Below are 22,668 nucleotides of genomic sequence, written 5' to 3'. Positions count from 1 at the left end.
CTAATTCTGTCTCAGTTGCGACACAGAATACAGCGCGTACGACAGAGGATTCTGCGCCTACGACATTCGACCTTGAAGTGCTCCAAGGACTTCCAACCTTGTTCGTTCCTCGCAGGTGCTCAAGTCACGTCCTGTTCAGTGCAGTTTTGCAAGACGCGGTTACCTTCTCCAGAACACAACAGCCAACCTCGTCCACCAGAACTCCCCCATTCACCGGGCTGCTGTAGTCTTTTCTGAAGTTTTGCGAGTTTACGGAACACCACGGGGCCATGAAACCAATTATTCATTTTGACATTTGTGACTTCTCAACCTCTCCTTGTTTACATTTTTTGTGCGTAATCCATGCCTTTTTTCGGAGGGAGGGGGAATCGTGTGACGTATGAGGCGATGATTGGTAGAAGCCGAGAAGGAAGAAGTGCAGGATAGAAAAAACATGGCGTATGAGCCAGGCCACGTCTCCCATTCATCGTATCGTCACACACACATATATATATATTGTCACGTGCTTGCCCAAGAAAGACGATGACAGTTGTGCATGTGCCACGAAGGACTACGAAATGGACGAAGAAGAAGAACTCGCTTGCGCGTTCCAATTAAAAAGATCGACTTGCTTCTGGTGTCTCAGTCTCTACGGCAAGACCTCTATTTTGACGTCGTGACACTGGTGGAGGTGCTGGAGCCTACAACTGGATGCAGGAGAGTCTTGCTCGGACCCGTTCACCCAGTCCTGAAATCCAGCCCCTCGTCACGACTCCGGTGCACCAATTCAGTCGGCGCCTACTAGGCCTAAGTCCGGAGTCCGTACCTGTTCCGCCTCTAACCAGCATCGCAGCTCCTACCACATCCACGGCTACCCTTCCATCGCAGACCACTCTTTCTTCCCAGGTGACTCTTGAACATCCTCGCGTTCCTGAAGGTTTCCATGGGGAAGAGTACGAAGATGTCGAGGACTGGCTCGAACAGTTCGAACGGGTCGCTGTATCTAACCACTGGAACGAACAGCACAAACTTGGCCGTGCACATTTCGCCCTGGAAGATAGCGCTCGCACGTGGTACGAGAACCACGAGACTACTTTCCAATCTTGGGAAGATTTCCGTCGAAAGCTCTTCACCACATTTTTGAACACGGAGCGAGGGGATCGCGCACAGCAACTGAGTGAGGGTCGCGCACAAAAACCCAACGAAACAGCCGCCATATACGCAGAGGGTATGATCCGTCTGTTTCGACGAGCTGACCCTGACATGCCCGAGGCGAAGAAAGTGCGTCACCTAATGCAGGGTGTCAAAGAACCAGTGTTTGCGAGCCTCGTACGAAATCCACCTACAACAGTAGATGAATTCATAAGAGAGGCGACTGTCATCGAGCGCGCACTGCGACAACGATACCGACACTTTGACCACCTGCCGAACCACACGGCAGTAAGTGCTGCAGCTCAGAACACTGCCGTGTGTGAAAGTTCCCTGCGACAAATGATTAGGAAAATACTGCGTGAGGAACTTCAGGCCCTCTGCGTTCCGCCTACCCAACCGCCCGTCGCATCTGTTGCCGAAATCGTCCGCCAGAAGTTGAGGCAAGCCGTTACACCACCGGCGCCAAGTCCTGAGCCACATCCAGCGAGCTACGCTGATGTGGTCCGTCGTCCTCCACCGTCATTTGTGGCGACACCCTTCCAGCCACGACCCACGGCCGTACCTTGGTGGCAACGGGATTCCATGAGACGACCACCAGTTCGCCGAACTGACTTGTGGCGCATGGCCGACCGTCGACCTATTTGCTTCCGCTGCGGAGAACCAGGTCAGATTGCTCGCTATTGCCGTCATAGCAATTCCGGCTTTGGGAACTTTTCTCGTCCCGCTTCTTTCCGCTCTGAAGACCGTCGTGCCCACGATGCCGATGAACTGTCGACTGGCCAAGCAACTACACAGCGTCGCTGGCGATCTCCATCTCCTGCGCGTCACCGTGACTTCCCTCAAAGCTACGCGAACGTCACCAGAGGCCGTTCGCCTAGCCCGTGTCGGGGAAACAAACTGCTGCGACCTCCGGGGGTAAAGTTGCCAATTGTCGAGACACCGAAAAGTTCCCCCTATCATCGCAAGAAGATATGACGACAACCACGACGAATACGACGACGAATACGACGACGAATACGACAACGAATACTAATGCCGGTGAAGTTCTACGTGCTGATCTTGGCATTTTCATTGACGAACATTACGTTACAGCACTGGTCGACACTGGCGCCGACTTCTCAATCATGCGACAAGAACTCGCCGACCGCCTTAGAAAGGTCAAGACACCGTGGACAGGGCCACACATAAGGAGTGCTGGTGACCAGCTGATGATTTCCACGGGTAAATGCACCGCTCGACTTCGCATTGGGGATTCCAGCTTCGTGGCCACTTTCGTCCTGTTGCCAGACTGCTGTAAAGAGCTAATTTTGGGCATGGATTTTCTTCGAGATCATGGTGCTGTTATCAACATCCCTCAAAGTATGGTGACGTTTTGCGCACATCCGTATGTCGACGACAGCAGCGACGAACTACGCGGCAGTTTGCGAATAGCCGACGATGTGACGCTCCCACCGAGATCTTGCTGCCTTGTGTCTGTGCCCAGTGGGTGGCCTTCCTATAAGGATGTGATAGTGGAGCACATAGTCGCTCTTTTGCTCACGCAAGGCATTTCCATCGCGAGAGGCATCCTAACGCTTACTGGTAGACAGGCAGAAGTGCTCCTTACAAACTTCAGCAACGAGCGCCGTCAAATCCAGAAGGGTACCGCAATTGCCTACTTCGACGGTATATACCAAGCCGGGGATTGTTGTGCTTTGCAACCAGATGACGCGACAGTCCCTGCCTCGACAACTTTGTCGGTGGACATCTGCTCCACGCTACCGCCCTCTGGTAGGAAGCGTCTGCTTGGACTTATACACCAATTCGAAGACTGCTTTTCGCGTACGTCAAAGGTCCAGCGGACACCATTGACCAAGCACCGCATCATTACCGAAGACAACACGCGACCAATTTGGCAGAACCCTTACCGTGTGGCTCCGAAAGAACGCGAGGAGATTCAGAAGCAAGTACAAAAGATGCTCGTGGATGACGTCATACAACCTTCGAAAAGTCCTTGGGCGTCCCCCGTGGTTTTGGTCAAGAAAAAAGACGGCAGCTTGCGTTTCTGTATTGATTATCGCAAGTTGAACCAAGTCACGAAGAAAGACGTCTATCCACTGCCTCGCATAGACGATTCACTCGATCGGCTGCGTCATGCGCGCTATTTCTCTTCAATGGACCTTCGATGCGGCTACTGGCAGATAAAAGTCGACAAGAGAGATCGCGAAAAAACGGCCTTTGTGACGCCTGATGGCCTTTACTAATTTAAGGTGCTTCCTTTTGGATTGTGCTCGGCGCCAGCCACTTTTCAGGGTCTCATGGACACCGTACTATTGGGCCTGAAGTGTCAAACAAGCTTGGTCTATCTGGACGATGTTGTATTCTCAGCATCATTCGAGGAACATCTCAGCCGTCTATCCACCGTACTCCAAACCATACGCTCGGCCGGCCTGACTTTAAAACCAGAAAAATGTCATTTTGGTTTCAACGAACTCAGCTTCCTAGGCCACGTCGTCAGTCACGAGGGTGTTCGACCTGACCCGGCCAAAATAGACGCCGTAGCGCAATTTCCTGCACCCCGTGACAAAAAGGCTGTGAGACGCTTCTTAGGGTTGTGCGCCTATTACCGGCGATTTATCGAAGACTTTTCGTCTATTTCGGCGCCATTGACACGACTCACACGTGAGGACGTCCCCTTCTTTTGGGGTGAGCAGGAGCAAATGGCATTCAATGAACTGCGACAACGCTTGCAAAAACCTCCAGTCCTTGCTCACTTCGACCAGGACGCCCCTACAGTACTTAACACTTACGCCAGCAATGTAGGTCTAGGTGCCGTTCTGGTGCAGTGGCAAGACGGCTGTGAAAGAGTAATAGCCTACGCCAGGAGAACTCTCTCTCGCACGGAGGAGAACTACTCGACCACCGAGAAGGAGTGTCTCGCCATGGTGTGGGCAGTCATCAAATTTCGTCCGTATTTGTACGGCCGCTCCTTCAAGGTTGTTAGCGACAATCACTCTTTGTGCTGGCTCACCAACCTTAAAGATCCATCTGGTCGTTTGGCGTGCTGGAGCCTAAGACTTCAAGAATTTGACATGACCATCGTCTACAAATCTGGGAAGAGGCACACCGACGCTGACTGTCTCTCACGGTCGCCAGTGGAAACTGTCGCTCCTGATGACGAAAACATCAACGCGGCATTCTTGGGAGTTGTCAACATGGCCACTATTGCACGAGAGCAGCGCAGTGACTCTGAGCTGTTACCACTCATTGAATATTTAGAAGGACGACGTAAAGACGTGCCGCGGTTATTTGCTAGAGGACTGCCGTCTTTTTGCTTGCGAAACGATGTTCTCTATAAGAAAAACTTCTCACCCACCGGTAACCCGCACTTTCTCGTCGTGCCTGCCTCTCTTCGAAAAGAAATTATGGAAGCGTGCCATGATGAAGCAACTTCTGGTCATCTAGGCTACACCCGAACATTGTGCCGACTACGATGCAAGTACTACTGGCCAAAGTTACCTGCTGCTGTTAACCATCACGTGCGAACGTGCACCGACTTCCAAAGACGCAAAGCGCCTCCCAGCAAGCCAGCCGGTCTTTTACATTCAATCGAAGCACCAGAAAAGCCGTTCACCCAGATTGTAATGGATTTCCTGGGTCCCTTTCCAACTTCCTCAACAGGGAACAGATGGATTATTGTGGTTACTGATTACCTGTCCCGTTATGCGGAGACTAAAGCTATGCAGCGTGGCACAGCAGCAGAAGCCGCTCAGTTTTTCATCGAAAACATCGTCCTTCAGCATGGCGCTTCGACAACAGTGATCACAGACAGAGGACCTGTCTTCACCGCAGAGCTTTTGGAGTCGGTTCTCAGACTCAGCGGTACAGCTCACCGGAGAACAACTGCATACCATCCGCAGACAAACGGACTGACGGAGCGCCTCAATAGGACCCTCACAGACATGATCAGTATGTACGTTGACACGGAACATAAAAACTGGGATCAGATATTGCCGTACGTGACCTTTGCTTATAACACCGCTCGACAAGAAACCACTGGAATGACACCGTTCAGTCTGATCTATGGTCGCGAAGTCACGACAACATTGGTCGCCATGTTGCCGCATGAGTGTGACGACATCCATGTAGACGCCGAAGAATTCACTCAGCGTGCCGAAGAAGCCAGGCAGCTCGCGCGCGTGCGCATCTGTCATCAGCAGCATCAAGATGCACAACGCTACGACACCCGACACAAGTTTGTTAGCTACTCACCAGGCGACAAAGTGTGGGTCTGGATTCCGATACGTTGACGTGGACTGTCTGAGAAACTGCTAAGACGGTCCTTTGGTCTATACAGCGTCACGCGACGCTTGAACGACGTGAACTACGAAGTCGTTCCCGACACTAATTGTAGTTCTAAGCGCCAAAAGCGTTTGCCCGAAGTCGTGCACGTCGTGCGTATGAAACCGTATTTATCGAGTTAATTAGCTCCCGGTTACCGTTTTCGTACGACCACTTGATACGCCTCGTAGAGCACCTAAGTTGCGCATCGGGACGATGCTTCTTTCGGAGGGAGGCAAATGTCACGTGCTTGCCCAAGAAAGACGATGACAGTTGTGCATGTGCCACGAAGGACTACGAAATGGACGAAGAAGAAGAACTCGCTCGCGCGTTCTAATTAAAAAGATCGAGCTGCTTCTGGTGTCTCAGTCTCTACGGCAAGACCTCTATTTTGATGTCGTGACAATATATTGTGAGCGCAGTCACCGACTCTTCTTTATCAATTGGACGTGTGATCATCATTTGTATATTTCATCTGTAGATATCATCATCAGTGTGTGCCAGCTCGAGCTCGCCTCCAATAAAGCTCTTCCTCATAAGTGGTGGAGGTGCTGGGTATCGATCCCAGTATCTATCGCACGTTACCATTGGAGCTCCGCTCGGCTCATCGTCTACTACCACCTGCCATGGCAGGGCAAGACAATCCTGTTACAGCCAACACCACCAGCTCAGTGCAGCCTCCGCCGTCGACCCTGGCCATCCACAGCCACCAGCGTGATCCGCTAGTATTCTCGGGTCTCAAAGGGGATGACGTTCAAGAATGGCTACACACCTACAACCTCGTCAGCGAGTTGAACAGGTGGGATGCTCTACAGAAGTTGCGTACGGTCCCTTTCTACCTAACTGAAGTTGCCAAAACCTGGTTTCGAAACCACCTCCAAGATCTTCCCGACTGGGACACGTTCGCACGGCAGCTCCGTCAGATTTTCGGTTCCCCTAGTGTTCGCGCTGAAGCAGCAACGAAGAAGCTTGCTGAACGCATTCAGCTGGCGAGTGAATCATACACCTCGGACATTGAGGAAGCTCTTGTCTTGTGCAAGCGTGTAAATTCAGCTATTCCTCGAAGCGACCAAATACGCCATATTATCAAAGGCATAAATACCGTCGCATTCAACGCCCTTGCGTCGCAAAACCCTACCGCGACTCAAGATGTCATCACCATTTGCCAGAGACTAGAAGAACTTCAGTCTCTTCGTCTTTGCCATGATGCCTCGGACATTCGTCTTCCTGCGGCCTTCGACATCCGTGCCCTGGTCCGCGACATCGTTCTTGAGGAGCTTCATAGGCGCTGCTCTTCCTGCGCCCCACCGCCTATTTTAGCCTCAGCTCCAACCAACTTGCGGGACATCATTAGGCGAGAGATTGCATCTGCGTCACATTCACCTTGTTCCGCCGAATCCAGACCTCGTCAGGTACCAACGTACGCAGAAGTCACGGCGCTCTCAGCACCCACCACTATGCCAGCGGCCACACCAGGTGGCCATGTACCTGTGGCGTCAGTGTCACCACCGATACGCCCACAGCCGTATTACGCCATGCCGCGTCCTCGACGCCCAATCTCTTATTATTGCGGCTATAGGGGACATATATCTCGCTTTTGCCGAAGGCCTCAACAGGACGAGCAACGTGGCTACGCTCCAGAGGAACTCGGACGCTTCACTCCACTCACGAACTACCAGCGCACGCCTTACCGGTCTTCCTTTCAGCGTTCGCCCTCTCCACCTTACAGTAGTGGTCTGCCTGTGAACTCCCGTGAGTCTCACCGCCGCTCACCATCTCCCAATCGCCGTTCCATGTCGCCTCTGTGACCCGCCTCCAATGTTCTGAATGCCCACTCGGAAAACTCCCCAATGCAGTTCTAGGAGGGGAAACTGCATCCACCAGACAGCCAGCAATCCCTCCAGACAGACCATCGAACTTGTTAACAGTGTTAATGGAAGGTATACGCGTAGAAGCTCTAGTGGATACAGGCGCTGCTATTTCCATTATTCGCTCTGACCATTGCTCCCATCTCCGCAAAGTAACAACGCCTTACTCGGGCCCGTCTCTCCGTGCTGCTACGAACGCCATTTGTCGCCCACTCGCCCAGTGTACAGTTCGTGTTTTCATAGACGGTATTCGTCATCATATTGCTGTTGCAGTTCTCCGTGAATGCACCCAGGAACTCATTTTGGGGTGGGATTTTCGGTCGTGTGCACGCGCTTCTATATCTTGTCCTCAGTGCCTCATCCACCTCAATCCCACCAACTCTTCTTTATCGGAACCCCAAGAGCGCATTCATCTCGTAACCACTTCAGATTATGTTCTTTGGTCATCCCCAGAACAAGTAATTAGCGTTGATTGCAGCAACGTTGTGTATGGCGACGTGCTTCTACCACCTTATGGCCACACGGTACATCAAGGCATTCTGATAATTCCAGGCCTCTTTTGTCTTTCTGTAGGGTCTGCTTTTTGACTGCGTTAAATCAGACCCCTAAACCCTTATTGTCACCCTGTTGATCAACAGTCACATGCGCTTTTGACCCGCATCCTGTTGCAATTGTTGCTCTTCCAAGTCAAAAAGACCTACCAGAGCCAAGCACGCCACCACTCAACTCTCCCACTCCTCTATCGGTGACGATAAGCCCTGATCTGACAGCAGCCCAGAGTCAAGAACTGCTGAATTTATTGAACAGACATCGCCCTTAGTTTCACATTCATTCTGCTGTCCTTGGTATGTAAACTTCTGCGACTCACCAAATTCAGACTGACGGCTCCCGAATAATTCACCGGCGCCCATACTGCGTGTCTCTCGCAGAAAAGAAGATAATCGAGGAAAACGTATCAAACATGGTTCGACGGAATATCATACGTCCTTCCTAAAGTCCATGGTTTTCGCCAGTTGTGTTGGTGCAAAAGAAAGACGGAACAGTACGTTTTTGCATTGATTACCGGGCACTGAACAAAATAGCGCGCAAAGATGTTTACCCCCTCCCACCAATTGATGACGCACTGGATTCGTTGCATGACGAAGAGTATTTTTCCAGCCTTGACCTGCGATCAGGCTACTGGCAAATACCGAATCCGACAAAGAGAAGACGGCTTTTACCACCCCAGGTGGGCTATATGAATTTAAATTAAAGTAATGCCTTTCAGACTTTGTAACGCACCTGCTACCTTCGAACGTATGATCGACAGCGTACTGCGTGGCCTGAAGTGGAAAACCTGCTTATGCTACCTAGACGACATCATAGTGTTTTCGTATACCTTTTCGCAACATCTACAACGTCTCGTTGAAGTCCTAGGCTGCCTTGCAAAAGCTGGTTTACAGCAGAATACGAAAAAATGCACCTTCGCAAGCAAGACGATCAAGGTTCTAGGGCACTTAGTCAGCAAAGACGGTATTCGACCGGATCCTGAAAACTTGCCGCCGTCCTCGATTTTCCCCCTCCGTTGCGTCAAAACGACCTGAGCAGTTTTCTCGGCTTGGCATCCTACTTTCGGCGCTTCATACGTGATTTCCAAGGCTTGCCTTCCGCTCTATCGACTGCTCGCAAGTAACACGGCATTCTTCTGGGCCGAAGACTGTAAAAAGGCTTTCATGGCGTTGAAGCAAGCCCTGACATCCGACCCGGGACTAGGTCACTTCGATCCAGGTGCACCCACAATTCTTCACACTGACGCCAGTGGTCATGGTCTCGGTGCCGTTCTACTGCAGCGTAACAACACCGCACCCGAACGTGGCATCGCTGTCGCCAGTCGTGCTTTGGCTGCTGCCGAGAAAAATTACACAATAACCGAACAAGAGTGCCTTGCTGTTGTATGGGTGGTACGAAAATTTCGTCCATACCTCCACGGCTACCTCCCCAACCACAACGCATTCTGCTGGCTTTCGTCGCTAAGCAACTTATCGGGTGATCTTGGCCACTGGGTGCTTCTTTTACAAGAGCACAACTTTGATGTCGTCTACAGGTCTGGTAAGAAGCACCAAGATGCTGATACTCACTCGCTGCCCTCTACCCAACCGTAATAGCCCACCACCATCGATCTCCACCACAGCATGACCCATCGCAGGTCTCAGTTGGCTAAGATCCGGTCGCCCTTCTACCCTTGTGTCGCATCAACGCGTTGACCCTTACTGCCGCTCCATAATAGCACGCTTAGAAGGCAAATCTACTCCCCCGAACGCCCGACTTCACAGACAACTGAAACAATTCAAGCTTCACAATTTTGTTTCACATCGCTATATTTACCAAGTTGAAGGAAACAAATGGGTCCCCGTTATACCGCGTTGTCTACAACGTCAGGTTCTTGAGACATTCCACGATGATCCTGCAGCTGGGCATCTCGGCTATCACAAAACGCACGACAAAATACGAAGTCCGTTCACCTGGCCGGACCTCTCATCCGCGATTGCCAAATATGTTTCTTCGTGTGCCTTATGTCAGCGGCGGAAACAACCCACTACTGCTCCTTCTGGCTTTCTCCAACCTCTTCCTTGTCCCGCTTTGCCATTCGAAGTCGTCGGGATAAACTTGTACGGCCCCCTTCCCGTGACCTACAATGGAAATCGTTGGGTTGTAACGGCTCTTGACCACCTCACTCGTTACGCGGAAACTGCCTCACTGCACGCTGGTACAGCCACTGAAGTAACTGATGTTTTTCTGCGTAACATATTTTTACGCCATGGAGCTCCACGTGTTCTGCTCAGCGACCGCGGCAAGGTCTTTCTTTCATATATTGTTGCTGAGGTTCTACGCGCCGCCAACATCATCCACAAAACAACCTCTACTTATCATCCTCAAACAAATGGCTTGACGAAATGCTTTCATCGTACCCTCTCAGACATGATAGCCAAGTACGTTAACCCTGATCACACGAACTGGGACGCCATTTTGCCCTTCGTAACGTTCACCTACAATACAGCTACGCAACGCACCACCGGCTTTTCTCCCTATTTTCTGGTCCATGGCCGCTCTCCAAGTGTAACTCTGCACGTCTCCTTCCTTTCGGCTCCTGCTACCTCAGCAGGCCCTTTATCCGCACAATTTTTGTCTCGCCTTGAGCACTGGCGTCAACTGGCCCGAATCAACACCGGCATCTCTCAGGAAGCTCGCAAGTCTCGCTACGACTCAACTCACCGTGCTGTCACCTTTTCCCCAGGAGACGATGTTCTTCTGTGGTCTCCCATGCGTGTGCCCGGCTTATGTGAAACATTCCTCAGTCGTTTTATAGAACCTAATACGGTGATTGAACAAACGTCCCCCGTTAATTACCGTATCTCACCACTTGACGCTCTTTCCGACCACCGTTGCCATGGGACAGAAATTGTGCACGTTTTTCGGCTGAAACTGTATACCCGACGCAATTCCTCCTATTGTCTCTCACGCGGCCCTTCTTTATCGCGGCCCTTCTTTACCTTTAGCGCGGCCCTTCTTTACCGACTCTTCTTTATCAATTGGACGTGTCATCATCATTCGTATAATTTCCTCATCTGTAGATATCATCATCAGTTTGTGCCAGCTCGAGCTCGCCTCGAGTAAAGCTCTTCCTCATAATATATGTATATATATATATATATATATATATATATATATATATATATATATGTATTATTTTATAGTTCTGTTTTAATTATTCTTGCTTTATTTCGTATATCTTATTGGGTTCTGGATTCCATTTTCTCTACATTATTACTGCGTTGTGGTTCCTGAAATAGGGAGCCAACTGCTCTTCGAGTGGATCTAATCCAAAGTGGTAAATACAGGGTCAATGCGTGTTCCTCGGGTGCATGGTGCTCGTGTGGTTGTTAAATGTTTTAATTCATATGAAGTACATCTTACAGCGTATGGAGACATCATATATAACAAAATACAGTCGTTCTCCTAATGTCATCGTTGAAGTCGTCTGCTAGTATAAAGCATAGGCTTTTCTAAATATACACTAGTGGGCGCTAGTGTCTATGGCGCTACTCTGGCGCTAGTGTCTTAGGGAGCTGCAACACACAGCGCTTCACCGAGCATGGAAATGATTTGTAGTACACGGACTTGCCTAATCTTCGTACTTCTGGCGCTCGGGTGGCTTGGAGTTGTTTCCCAGCGAAACAAAAATCAGCAAAAGTTCAGCGGTTGCGCTTCGCTGCCTTATTCTTTTATGCTTACTATTCCACATCGGGTCACGAAGTTCGAAAGGCTTCGTTTATTTCTTCGAAACTAAACCGAAACACAGAAATAAACGAAGTCACTAGTGCGATTCGCTGCCCACAAGTACGAAAACAAGGCAAATCCATGCGGTACCCGTCATTCTAGTGGTCGCCGAACGATTCCAGTGCCAGAGTCCTCTCTACTTAATTTTAAAAAACTCAATGGTACAAAATATTTGTGCTTGTACTTTGCTTCCTAGTCTTAATCACAACATGCACACATATGTTTCGCCTATAACGAACAAATGCTGCAGACATGTGATGTTGTATCCGACCCAAGCTGTTACGGAAGCATTTTTCGAGGGTTTGTCGTCGAAGACAAACTGTCCGGCACGGCAGCTTCCTCATCCCACTGTACACAAGCATCCCAATTGTAATTGTCAGGTTGGTTTATTACGGGAACAGGGTGCATTTATTATTAAATTTCATTTTATGAACATATTTCCGGAGAGTTTTCATTGCTGCATATAATTCATATCTGAGACTATAATTGTAATCGTAATCGCCACATACACACAAATTCATTGACTATAGCAGCGGTTTTCTATATACCATACCATCAGACTGTTAGAGTTGACGACAAGGCTAGGTCCTAAAGTTTTTCGCCCCTAAAAATGAATCTTGCAGGCTACCTTCCTCCTCGACTGAAGAGTGTGTTAGTGTCACATTCCCATGCAGCGTTCGCATCACGTGATCTGCTGTATTGCTAACGTTAGTGGCGTAAAACAAATTACGATGTGGGGAAGGGGGGTAGGAAGGTTCTTTCACTCTTTGTGCTCATGCTACTGGGAAGGAGGGGGGGCACCCTTGCAAGTTAAAACTTATCTTTCAAATATCACATATCTGAAAAGCTTGCCATATAAGTATAGCACGTTCAGCGTTTCCGAAGTGCCTGTTTATCTTGTAGTCTAACCGTGCTAACTATCCCTAAACTGTGTGAGACCATGACAATCAGACCGCTTTCAGAGAATGCTTTTTAAATTCATTTGAAAGCAAGATTTTCTTTTTTTTTTCATCAGTAAACGTAAACCCTATATAATAAAGACATAGCGGCCGCCACGGAAAGATATGTGTCCTCCCGTGTGTATTTTCTAAAGGCGATAGTCTTTCTTGGGAAAATTTTGGTCTGTCTGTCTGTTTGTCCACCTTTAACGATACCTCAAATGGCACCAAACGGCCAACCCCATCCGCAGCGTCCACCAATATTGCTCAACATTTAGCGTTCTTAGTTGTGCGATTGTCACTTAAAAAGCAATTATTGCGCATACCTGAGGCGCCACAACAACGCTTCGATGCTTTGTTTGTCTGCCTTTATACTAGAAGAGGCTTACACAAGTAACTCTAAGGACTGTATTGTTCATCGCGCTGCGCTGACACTGAAACGTGGTGCTCAAAAAAGGTGAGCGTTTCCAACACTTTGCTACAACGACACGGTGGTGGCACCTGCCCGTCGCTTTGCGATCTACTCCTTAAAACTTACGAAACAGGCGCAAATTCTTCTCTGCGGGCGTGCACGCCTTCGTTTTTGAAGATAACTGCCAGATGGCGCTCGTGTCTAACGTGCCTCGATGCACTCGTTCGCCTCCACTACACACTCGAGTCACTGTAACGCAGCGCCTCCAGAATACCATTCACTGATTTTTTTTGCGCAGAACATCAAAAAAACTTTTTGTTCACTTTCTCCAGACGTCTTTCGACGACATTTGCAGTGTAACATGCAGATTCGGGGCCATTGTTTTCTAAATTTTACTCCTCTGGTTCAAATTGACCGTGTGTTTAGTACGCTGCGTAAGCGCATCTTGCTCCACCAGGTGGTAAGCGCGTCAGACTTGCTCCACCAGGTGAAGAAACAATCGCAGCTTCTCACAGTTTTTCTGCAGACTCAAGCACGGCTTTTGCCAGTTTAGGTTATACTCCGACATTATAAAAATACTTTATAACTCTCAAAGTGACACTAAAGTCAAGTAGCAATTTATGTCAGAGTTAAAGTTCAACGCATGACAACGTCTAAAAGTCCAATATTATCAACAGCAGTGGCCCACTTGCCGATAGATTAACGGGAATGCCCGAGAACACATGCGCCATGAGTGGGACATTCGCAAAATGATCCCGATGACCTGAGAATTACCACCTACAATTATTCAGTAGTAATCAAACTAGCTGCACTATATAAAAACATTCCATGAATTCCCCGGACGTTACTAAGGGGAATGGTGCGAGTGGTTCAGGAGTTCAAATTTCGCCTGGTTAAACAGGACAGGCCGTGCCATCTAGTTGGGCCAAGTTGAACCAACCAAGGCTGCCATCTCAGAAACCATGGCAGTAAATTGTTCAATGGTCGTTGTTGATGCCGTGCCTTTCACTACTTTTGCTCTGCTGCTACTTGTGTCGGCGGCTTCGCAGTAAAATTAGGCAACGTTGTGCAACAGTGACGTTAGTGTTTCCACTTGAGGATGGTGATTCGAAGTGTGCTAACGCAATGCTAACCACTAAAATGTAATTTCATTTCAAAGATTGCACTTTCTTGGCATAATTAAAAGTAGAACTGCGAGGTTTCCGGACTGCTCTTTCAGCAATCAATATCGACTTCATATTTGCTTTTAGTGTCCGTATAACGTCAACTCTGACCATTGATTTTGTAGCAGTACTGACACAGAACTGACGTTCATAGTTCGTGGAACAAGATTCCGGGAGACCACGCAGGACGAAGCGCATGGTTGAGATTCATTCCTCGATGGGTCGCAATGGCCACATCCGCTCTCAACTTTAATAGGTGAGCTAAATTTTTATCAGTATTCTGACAGTGAATCAGCTTTTACCTTCCATTGTCCAATGCCATGTGCAGCTAGTGCAGCTCTTAACTAACTTGAACCAGTACCACCACTTTATATTTGCTCACAAGACTTTCTTTTGGATAATCGCAAAAATGTAAGTGTTAAACCAAATGTTCTTGGCAAACAAACTATATTCTGTTGGTGTTATTGTCACTAAACCAATTCGGCGAATCAATTCATCTGGTTGCAGATATTTTACCCGAACAGTTAAGTATACCTGTAAGCAAGATTATACGGACTACGGGAGCGCGGTGCCGAACTTTTGGTCTTCTCCGTATCTCCCTTCGGCTCAGGCTGGGAAGGCGGGTACACCTCTTGCAAGTGTCACCCTTGAAATTCATCTTTCGAACATCACATATCTAAATTGCTTGTTGTACAAGTATAGCAAGTTCAGCTTTTCTTAGTGCCTGTTTATCTTGTAGTTGACAGGAATCGTCCGCAGCTTGTCCTGAAACAGTTTGATTGACACTAGCACCACGCAGCTTTGGAGTGCATATCCAAGATGCTATATCCATGCCCGCTGAGAGAGACAGCATTTATTTAAAGAAGTAGTTCATCGCGGGTGGGGCCCTTCTTCTAAGGCTCCACTAGCTATAGCAGTTCGGCGGGTCTGACCCAGGGTCGCCACTTGGCTTCCCAGGGTCCGTTCAGCAAGTCGCGTCACCTACGCCCACTTATGTACTGTGTGCGAATGTCCTATGTCGACTATGACAGGTCGTTCTGGACAGCTTTAGGTTATATACGTTAGTGTAGAAGTATCTCGGCACCACGGGCATACGTCGCGATATATTGCCGAGTATATCATGTGAAGCTTATACAGATTGGGAAAGGTGTTCGTCTGCAGGCGGCGCCAGTCCCAAGCTTGATGCCTATCGAGGTCCTTGTGGGGAGGTGCCCTGATGCGGTGATCTAATGCAAACATACCGAGGTGATATCTTGGCAACAACGCCCAGCGCTCAAGGTATTATAGTGAGAGAGGCTGTGGTGTAAGGCTCCAAAAAGTTCGACCATCTGGTGCTCTTTACTGTGCACCTAAGTCTAAGCACATGGACTTTGGCCATTTTTGCCTCCATCGAAAATGCTGCCTCGCGGCCGGGACTCAATCCCGTGACCTTCGGGTCAGATGTTGACGACCATAACCACTAGACCAATTGGCATCAGTCAAAGCAGTCCTGGTCACTTGTAGGAGTGTTTGTGTTAACCTTGCTAACCTCTGTACTGGGGTGAGCCGTCTGCTGTCACGAGCACTGCGCTGCGAAATGCTTCATAGGGTTTCCTATAATGCCCTAGAAAAAACTCCCGCGTTAGTGTCTGTGGGAGATGCGACGCATGATGCTCCTGCCAGTATGATAACGATAGGTATACAGTGGACGAATTTGTCTAAGCTACGTTTTCTCGGCTCCGTTTCGCTCCATGTGGCCAGCAGCTGCTCAATCGCAAGACGAGGATCAGCAAATTTTCAGCAGTTTCACTTCAACACCCTTAACCCTTTTTTAGGCTCACCTATACAAATCGGCTCACGAAGTTCGGAAAGGTCCATTCATTTATCCGAACCGAAATCAAAACAGCAACTAAATAAGTGGCCCCGCCGCGGTGGTCTAGTGGCTAAGGTACTCGGCTGCTGATCCGCAGGTCGCGGGTTCGATTCCCGGCTGCGGCAGCTGCATTTCCGATGGAGGCGGAAATGTTGTAGGCCCGTGTGCTCAGATTTGGGTGCACGTTAAAGAACCCCAGGTGGTCGAAATTTCCGTAGCCCTCCACTACGGCGTCTCTCATAATCATATAGTGGTTTTGGGACGTTAACCCGACCAATCAATCAATCAACTAAATAAGTGTAAATTTAAGGGCTCAATTCTTTCTAGTTAGACACAATTTAATATTAACTGTTAGAAAATCAGTGAACTAAGTCACAAGTGCACTTGAAACTCGCAAGCATGTGCACGAAGACCATAGGCCAATTCGTATAACATCCTTCCCATAGTGGCTGAACGATCACAGTGTGACAGTTCTCTCTCGCAACATTGTGTGAAAGTCTATTGCATTCACGCCAAATAGGTCCTCTAGAGAGGAGATGGCAAGTTCGGGACGTGCTTCTGTGGTTCATAGAGTTTTGCTCACGAGAGTACTTAGTACGTCAATCTCCAGATTGTCACATGCATGTACCTACCACACAAGTTGCCCCCATGCACGTTCTCTGTAACGTTCACTCTGCGAGGCCTAAACCTGTGTAGGAACTATAGCTCTCCGTGTATTCAAATGTGAGTTTTCACTTACGGCGCTCCCACTGGTGCACCCGGGTCGACGCCGCTCATGCCGCTCTCGGCCGTTGACATCGCTGATTCCTCGGCCATGTTCTGCGTGTTAGAATAGCAGGGCATATTGCACACACGCAGTAAACACAGCACGAAATCACGCTTCTAAATTCATCTCGACACTATACCGTCCCCAAGTATACTAATTTAATCAGGTCACCCTTCAGTCTGAATTCTCTCCTTGACAGCAGATATATTCTACGCTACCAGTGGTATGTCACGTCGGCATACTGTAGCGCTTGTATCGACGTCGCTGCAAGTGCCCCTGCAGTATGTCTATCGCTCATGCCGCTGTCTACAAACATGCAATAGTCTATACACAGGTTCATACTAACAGATGATCAAAAGGTGTATCCGAGCTCTTTCTGTATATCACTACCTTCACTAGCAAGTTGTAGGCACGAAATTTAAGCACGCATGGGCCATCACAGCTAAGACGCTTGGATTGAGTTTAGGATTGCCACTTGAACTTTCTGATAAGTCATGTGGAGGCAACTACATCACGGAAAAACAGGACCACTGGAGGAAGCTCCGACGAACGAACGAAGCACAGTGTTCGTCAGTTTGTGCCGCTCTTCTTGCGCGCAACCTCCGGGGCAGAAAGAGCTGAAACAAGATGTCAACTAAATGCCACCATTTAAAAAAACCTTGCCTACATTGCATATCCCGGGCACATTTGTGAAGAGGACTTCGCGTCGCACTTGAGAAACGTACCGATTTTAATCTTCTGAGTAACTGAAATATGGGCTTCGATTCTGAAAAATAAACATTTGCTCAATGTTTGTGCTTCGACAAATAGTGACAGCATGAGATTCCTCACAAAAAACATCCTTTAGATAAGCCAAGTCTTTGTATATTACTTAAATGAAGCAGCATTGATCGAAGCTAACAGACTACAAAATAATACAAGTACCGTTAAGAAAGTCCGACAACACTTTCTTTCTTGTGAAGAACAAAATAGATTGAAAAATTCTAAACACGCTCACTTAAACACGTTATCGGAAAAAACTAGCAGTTGTTTTGTGTACAAACAGAACCGATGAGCTGAGCTTCTTAAAAAAAAGGCCGCAATCGAGAGTGGTTCCTTTTAAATGCGAAGCATTTCTTAGCGAATTTTGGTGACTCTGACCATATCTATCTATCTATCTATCTATCTATCTATCTATCTATTGATCTGTCTATCTATCTATCTATCCATCTATCTATCTATCTAGTCGCCTACGACATCTAGCTCTTCTGGACGTTTCGATAACGGTATCTATACAAAATTTGGTATGGCAGAACATGACTGTATGACGAACATAAGTGACTAGAGATAACATAAAAATGATGACATGTTTGTCATGAAATGTTGGGCTGCATTTCCGATGGAGGTGGAAATGTTGTAGGCCCGTGGGCTCAGATTTGGGTGCACGTTAAAGAACCCCAGCTGGTCGAAATTTCCGGAGCCCTCCACTACGACGTCTCTCATAATCAAATGGTGTTTTTGGGACGTTAAACCCCGCATATCCATCAAATCAATCATGTTTGTCATGAATGTCAAGATTTACGTGTCATATTTTTGCTGCCCTTGCACTGGTTTCGCTAACTTGACATATTTAAAAACTGGTATAGTATGACATGACTGCATGGCGAACACAACTGACAGGCTCTAACGTGCAAATCATGATATGCATGTTATGTTAGTCATGACTACATGCCACGGTTATTGTGCACTCGCGGTCATTTCGCTAGCTTCCCATGTATCAAATTTAGTATTGCTTGACGTCAATGCATGATGGAGGTATATGACTGGTTCAAACATGATAAATATGACATGCGTGTCATGTAAGAACATGGCTGCATGCCACACTCATGATGTACTCGCCGTTGCTTCACCAGCTTCACATATGCTAATTTTGGTACTACGTGACGAAAATAGACAGCGAAGCTAAATGACACGTCACAGCATGATAATGATGACATGCGTGTCATGTAAGAACATGACATCATACGACGCTCACAAGTCTCTCGCGGCCGTATCGCTAGCTTGCTTCACGTGTATTAAATTTGATGTCACGGGACGAAAAAAATTGACTACGTGCTACGTTCATAGCGCGCTCGCCACCGTTTCGCTAGCTTCACATGCACTGATTTTGGTATTACGTGACTTTATTGAACGACGAACACAACTGCCAGACGCCAACTTGAGGATAATGATATGAAAGCCACGTACCACATAATTACGTCTGCCTCGTAACTAAGTGCTCATTTTTTAACAAGACATGTCAACTTTCCTAATTCGTGCTTCGCATATCATCGATTCCGGCTGTACATGGGATCTGCCATTTTTTTTACACGAAAGTGTTTTATGGAGGGCCCACCAAATTTTCAGTGACGTATTTCCGTCCCGCAAATGACGTCGGAAAAATATGCTCGATCAGAAAGCCAAAAGAATCGTCAACGGGAGTCGAACCCACAAACTTTCCATCGGCGACAACGGAGGTTGGGAATGCATGCCACTGCGCCATGGCCGCTTATATGTTCTTTACTGCCTGTGGCACGGCCGCGTACCTTCATACCACTACAAACGCGCGTTTTCTAGCTAACACTCTTGTCCTTTCACAGCACTCTTGGTGAAGTGACATAGCACATCATAACCGTGGAATTCGCGATTACTTCTTCCACGTATCGTTTCTACGCATCCGTCCCATTCAGCTCGCCCCGCCACGGTGGTCTAGTGGCTAAGGTACTCGGCTGCTGACCCGCAGGTCGCGGGATCGAATCCCGGCTGTGGCAGCTGCATTTCTGATGGAGGCCGAAATGTTGTAGGCCCGTGTACACAGATTTGGGTGCATGGAAATTTTGACCAGGTGGTTGAAATTTCCGGAGCCCTCCACTACGGCGTCTCTCATATAAAATATGGTGGTTTTGTGACGCTAAACCCCACAGATCAATCAGTAATCGTCCAATTCGCCAGGTTCCCAATAGGACAAGTGCAATTTTGTCAATGCATTAACACAACGTCAGGCGGCGAAATTACCCTTAGCATCGGGCTCGCTCATTGCATTCATCCATACCAAAAATAACCCAGTGTCACCAGACTGTAACGTCTGCGTTCTCCCGCTTACGTTCACCCCGCGAAAAATCGTGGCTGGCCAACAGCGTAGACAAGGCGAGCTTTGCGTTTCTCTTTATTCGGACAGTGGCGTCCTAAGTATAGGTATTTTAAATGCGAAGCATTTGTTAGTGAACTTCGGCGACTTTGAGCGTTACTATCTATCTATCTATATATCTAGCCGCCTACCACTTTTATCTCTCCTGGCCGTTTCGATAATGGTATCTCTACCAAAATTGGTATGGTATAACATGACTGTAGTACAAACATATTTGATTAGTCATAACATGAAAATCATGATATGTATGTCATGAATGTCATTATTTACATTTCACGGTCCTGCTGCTCTTGCTATGGTTTCGTTCAACATGACATGTTGTGAAACTGGTATGGTATGGCATGCTTGCATGTCGAAGACAAGTGACAGACCCCAACATGAAAATCATGACATGCGCGTCATGTAACAACTTAACTACATGCTGTGCTCTTGATGCCTTCGGGCCATTTCGCTAGCGTCACAACTACCAAACTTTGTATTACGGTACGTGAATGGATGACAAAGGTATGCGACTGTGGAAACATGATAATCATGAGATATGTGTCATGTAACAACATGACTCTATGCTACGCTCATGATGCACTCGCGGCCGTTTCGCTAGCTGCACATAAACCAAATTTCGTATTACGTGACGCGAACGAATGAAATAGGTAAATGACACATCCAAACATGATAATCAAAACATGCGTGACATGTAAGAACATCACTACATGCCATACTTATGATGCACTCGCGGCCGTTTCGCTAGCTTCACATATGGCAAATTTGGTATTACGTGACGTCAATGAATGTCGAAGGTATGTGACTGGTGCAAACATGATAATCACGAGATGCGTGTCATGTGAGAACATCACTACGTGCCACAGTCAAGGCGCCAATACATTTCGACTTGACCCGGTGTGCGTGTGCGTGGTCATTCATTTTGTCGCGTCACACTGGCACAGCCACGCCAGGTGCCGGTCCGCTCAAATACTCACCGGTGCGCGCTGTGCGGCGTTGCTTTGATGCATGCGCCTTTCAGATCATCCGGCGTCCCTTCGTCACAAAAATAGGCAGACGCAGTGCTGTCTGGGTAACGCATCGGTGCGAAATGCAGCATGTCTCATTTCGCGCCGCTTGCCATCGGGCCGCGCTGACGGACGCTAGTCGCGCTGGTCGAGCCTGGCGTCAGACTATAGAGGGCTCGCGTTTTGCTAACGTAGCGTCGCTTTGCACGCGTGTCAACGTTGATGATGCGCTCGCGGCAGTTTCGCTATAGGCACCCGACAGTGGTCCAGAGGGCGCGACGAAGCTCTTTGGACCACCTCACCATTGTTGGTACCGACTGCCAGGGATACTAAGAAAATGGAACGCTTGCTCAACACAGTGACACGCTGAAGGGTCAGTGCCCTTTTTGGCACGTTTTCAAAGAGCGCTTTCTTGGCGCTTACATAATCAGCCATGACTCCCTTGCTCACAACCAAAAAAAATTATATGCACGTGCAAGTTCGGTTTTTCTGCGTCTATTCGCTAGGCTTCGCTTGGAAGACTCGGTTTTGCTGCGCCTACTCGCTAGGCTGCGTGTTCTGACGCTACCATCAGATCTCGTAAACTGCATTGCCGGGTGCCTATAGCTCAACATATACCAAATTTGGTGGTACGTGACGTGAATGAATGACGAAGTAGCTCCAAATATACTAAATTTGGTATCACCTGACGTCAATAGATGACGAAGGTAAATGACCCATCCAAACATGATCATCATGACACAGAAGTCATGTATGGCATAATTTACCTCCACCTCGAAGCGTTGTGCTGATTTTAAAGTGACAAATCAGCCTTTCTCATTCGTGCTTCGCATATCATCGATTCCCACTGTACGTGGGATCTGCCAATTTTTTGTAAGTGGTTTTGTCTGAAAACCGCCTAGTGACGACACCATACGACATCCTGGACCCATGAAGTGCTTCTCATCCACCATCATGAGGAAAAAATCACGTGATCAAGAGGAAAAAAAGACTTCTTCTTGGAGCGAGTGTGCGCTCAGTATGTGCTATATATGGCTGTGCTCTACGAGGTTTTAAATGCGAAGCATTTCTTAGCAAACTTCGGCGACTTTTAGCGTATCTATATATCTATCCATTTATCTATCTATCCATCCATCAATCTATCTATCTATTCATCTATCTATCTATTCATTCATCTATCTGTCTATCTATCTATCTATCTATCTATCTATCTATCCATCTACCTATCTATCTATATATATATATCTATCTGTCTATCTAGCCACCTACGACTTTCGGCTCTCCTGGCCGTTTCGATTATGACATCGATACGAAATTAGGTATGGCATGACATGACTGTATGAAGAACATACCTGACTAGTCATAACATGAAAATCATGACGTGTATGTAATAAATCTCATGATTTACACTTCATGGTTCTGAAGCTCTTGTGGTGGTTTCGTTAACATGACATGTTGCATAACTGCTATGGTATGGCACGATTGCATGGCGAACAAACGTGACATACCCCAACATGAAAACAATGACATGCGTGTCTTGTAACAACATGACTACATGCCATGCTCATGGTGCGCTCGTGGCCGTTTCGCTAGCATCACATACGCCAAATGGGGTATTACAGTACGTGAATGGATGACGAACGTATGTGACTGGTGCAAACATGATAATCATGAGATGCGTCTCATGTAACAACATGACTACATGCCACGCTCAAGGTGCGTTTGCGT

General features: G+C 47.9%; 1 protein-coding gene across 1 annotated transcript in view; it reads right to left on the bottom strand.

Moving 5' to 3' along the window:
* Positions 1 to 22,668, bottom strand: part of LOC119173357 (uncharacterized) — a 420,783-nt gene that overhangs the window by 349,097 nt on the left and 49,018 nt on the right. Inside the window, exon 2 of the mRNA XM_037424210.2 lies at positions 16,741 to 16,820. Coding sequence (XP_037280107.2) covers positions 16,741 to 16,817 — 77 coding nt within the window. The 5' untranslated portion in view covers positions 16,818 to 16,820. The remainder of the gene's footprint in view (positions 1 to 16,740; positions 16,821 to 22,668) is intronic.

Source organism: Rhipicephalus microplus, chromosome 5 (assembly GCF_043290135.1).
Source record: "Rhipicephalus microplus isolate Deutch F79 chromosome 5, USDA_Rmic, whole genome shotgun sequence".
NCBI lineage: Eukaryota > Metazoa > Arthropoda > Arachnida > Ixodida > Ixodidae > Rhipicephalus > Rhipicephalus microplus.
The sequence above is the reverse complement of the archived record's forward strand: the minus strand, read 5'-3'. Positions and strand labels throughout refer to the sequence as shown.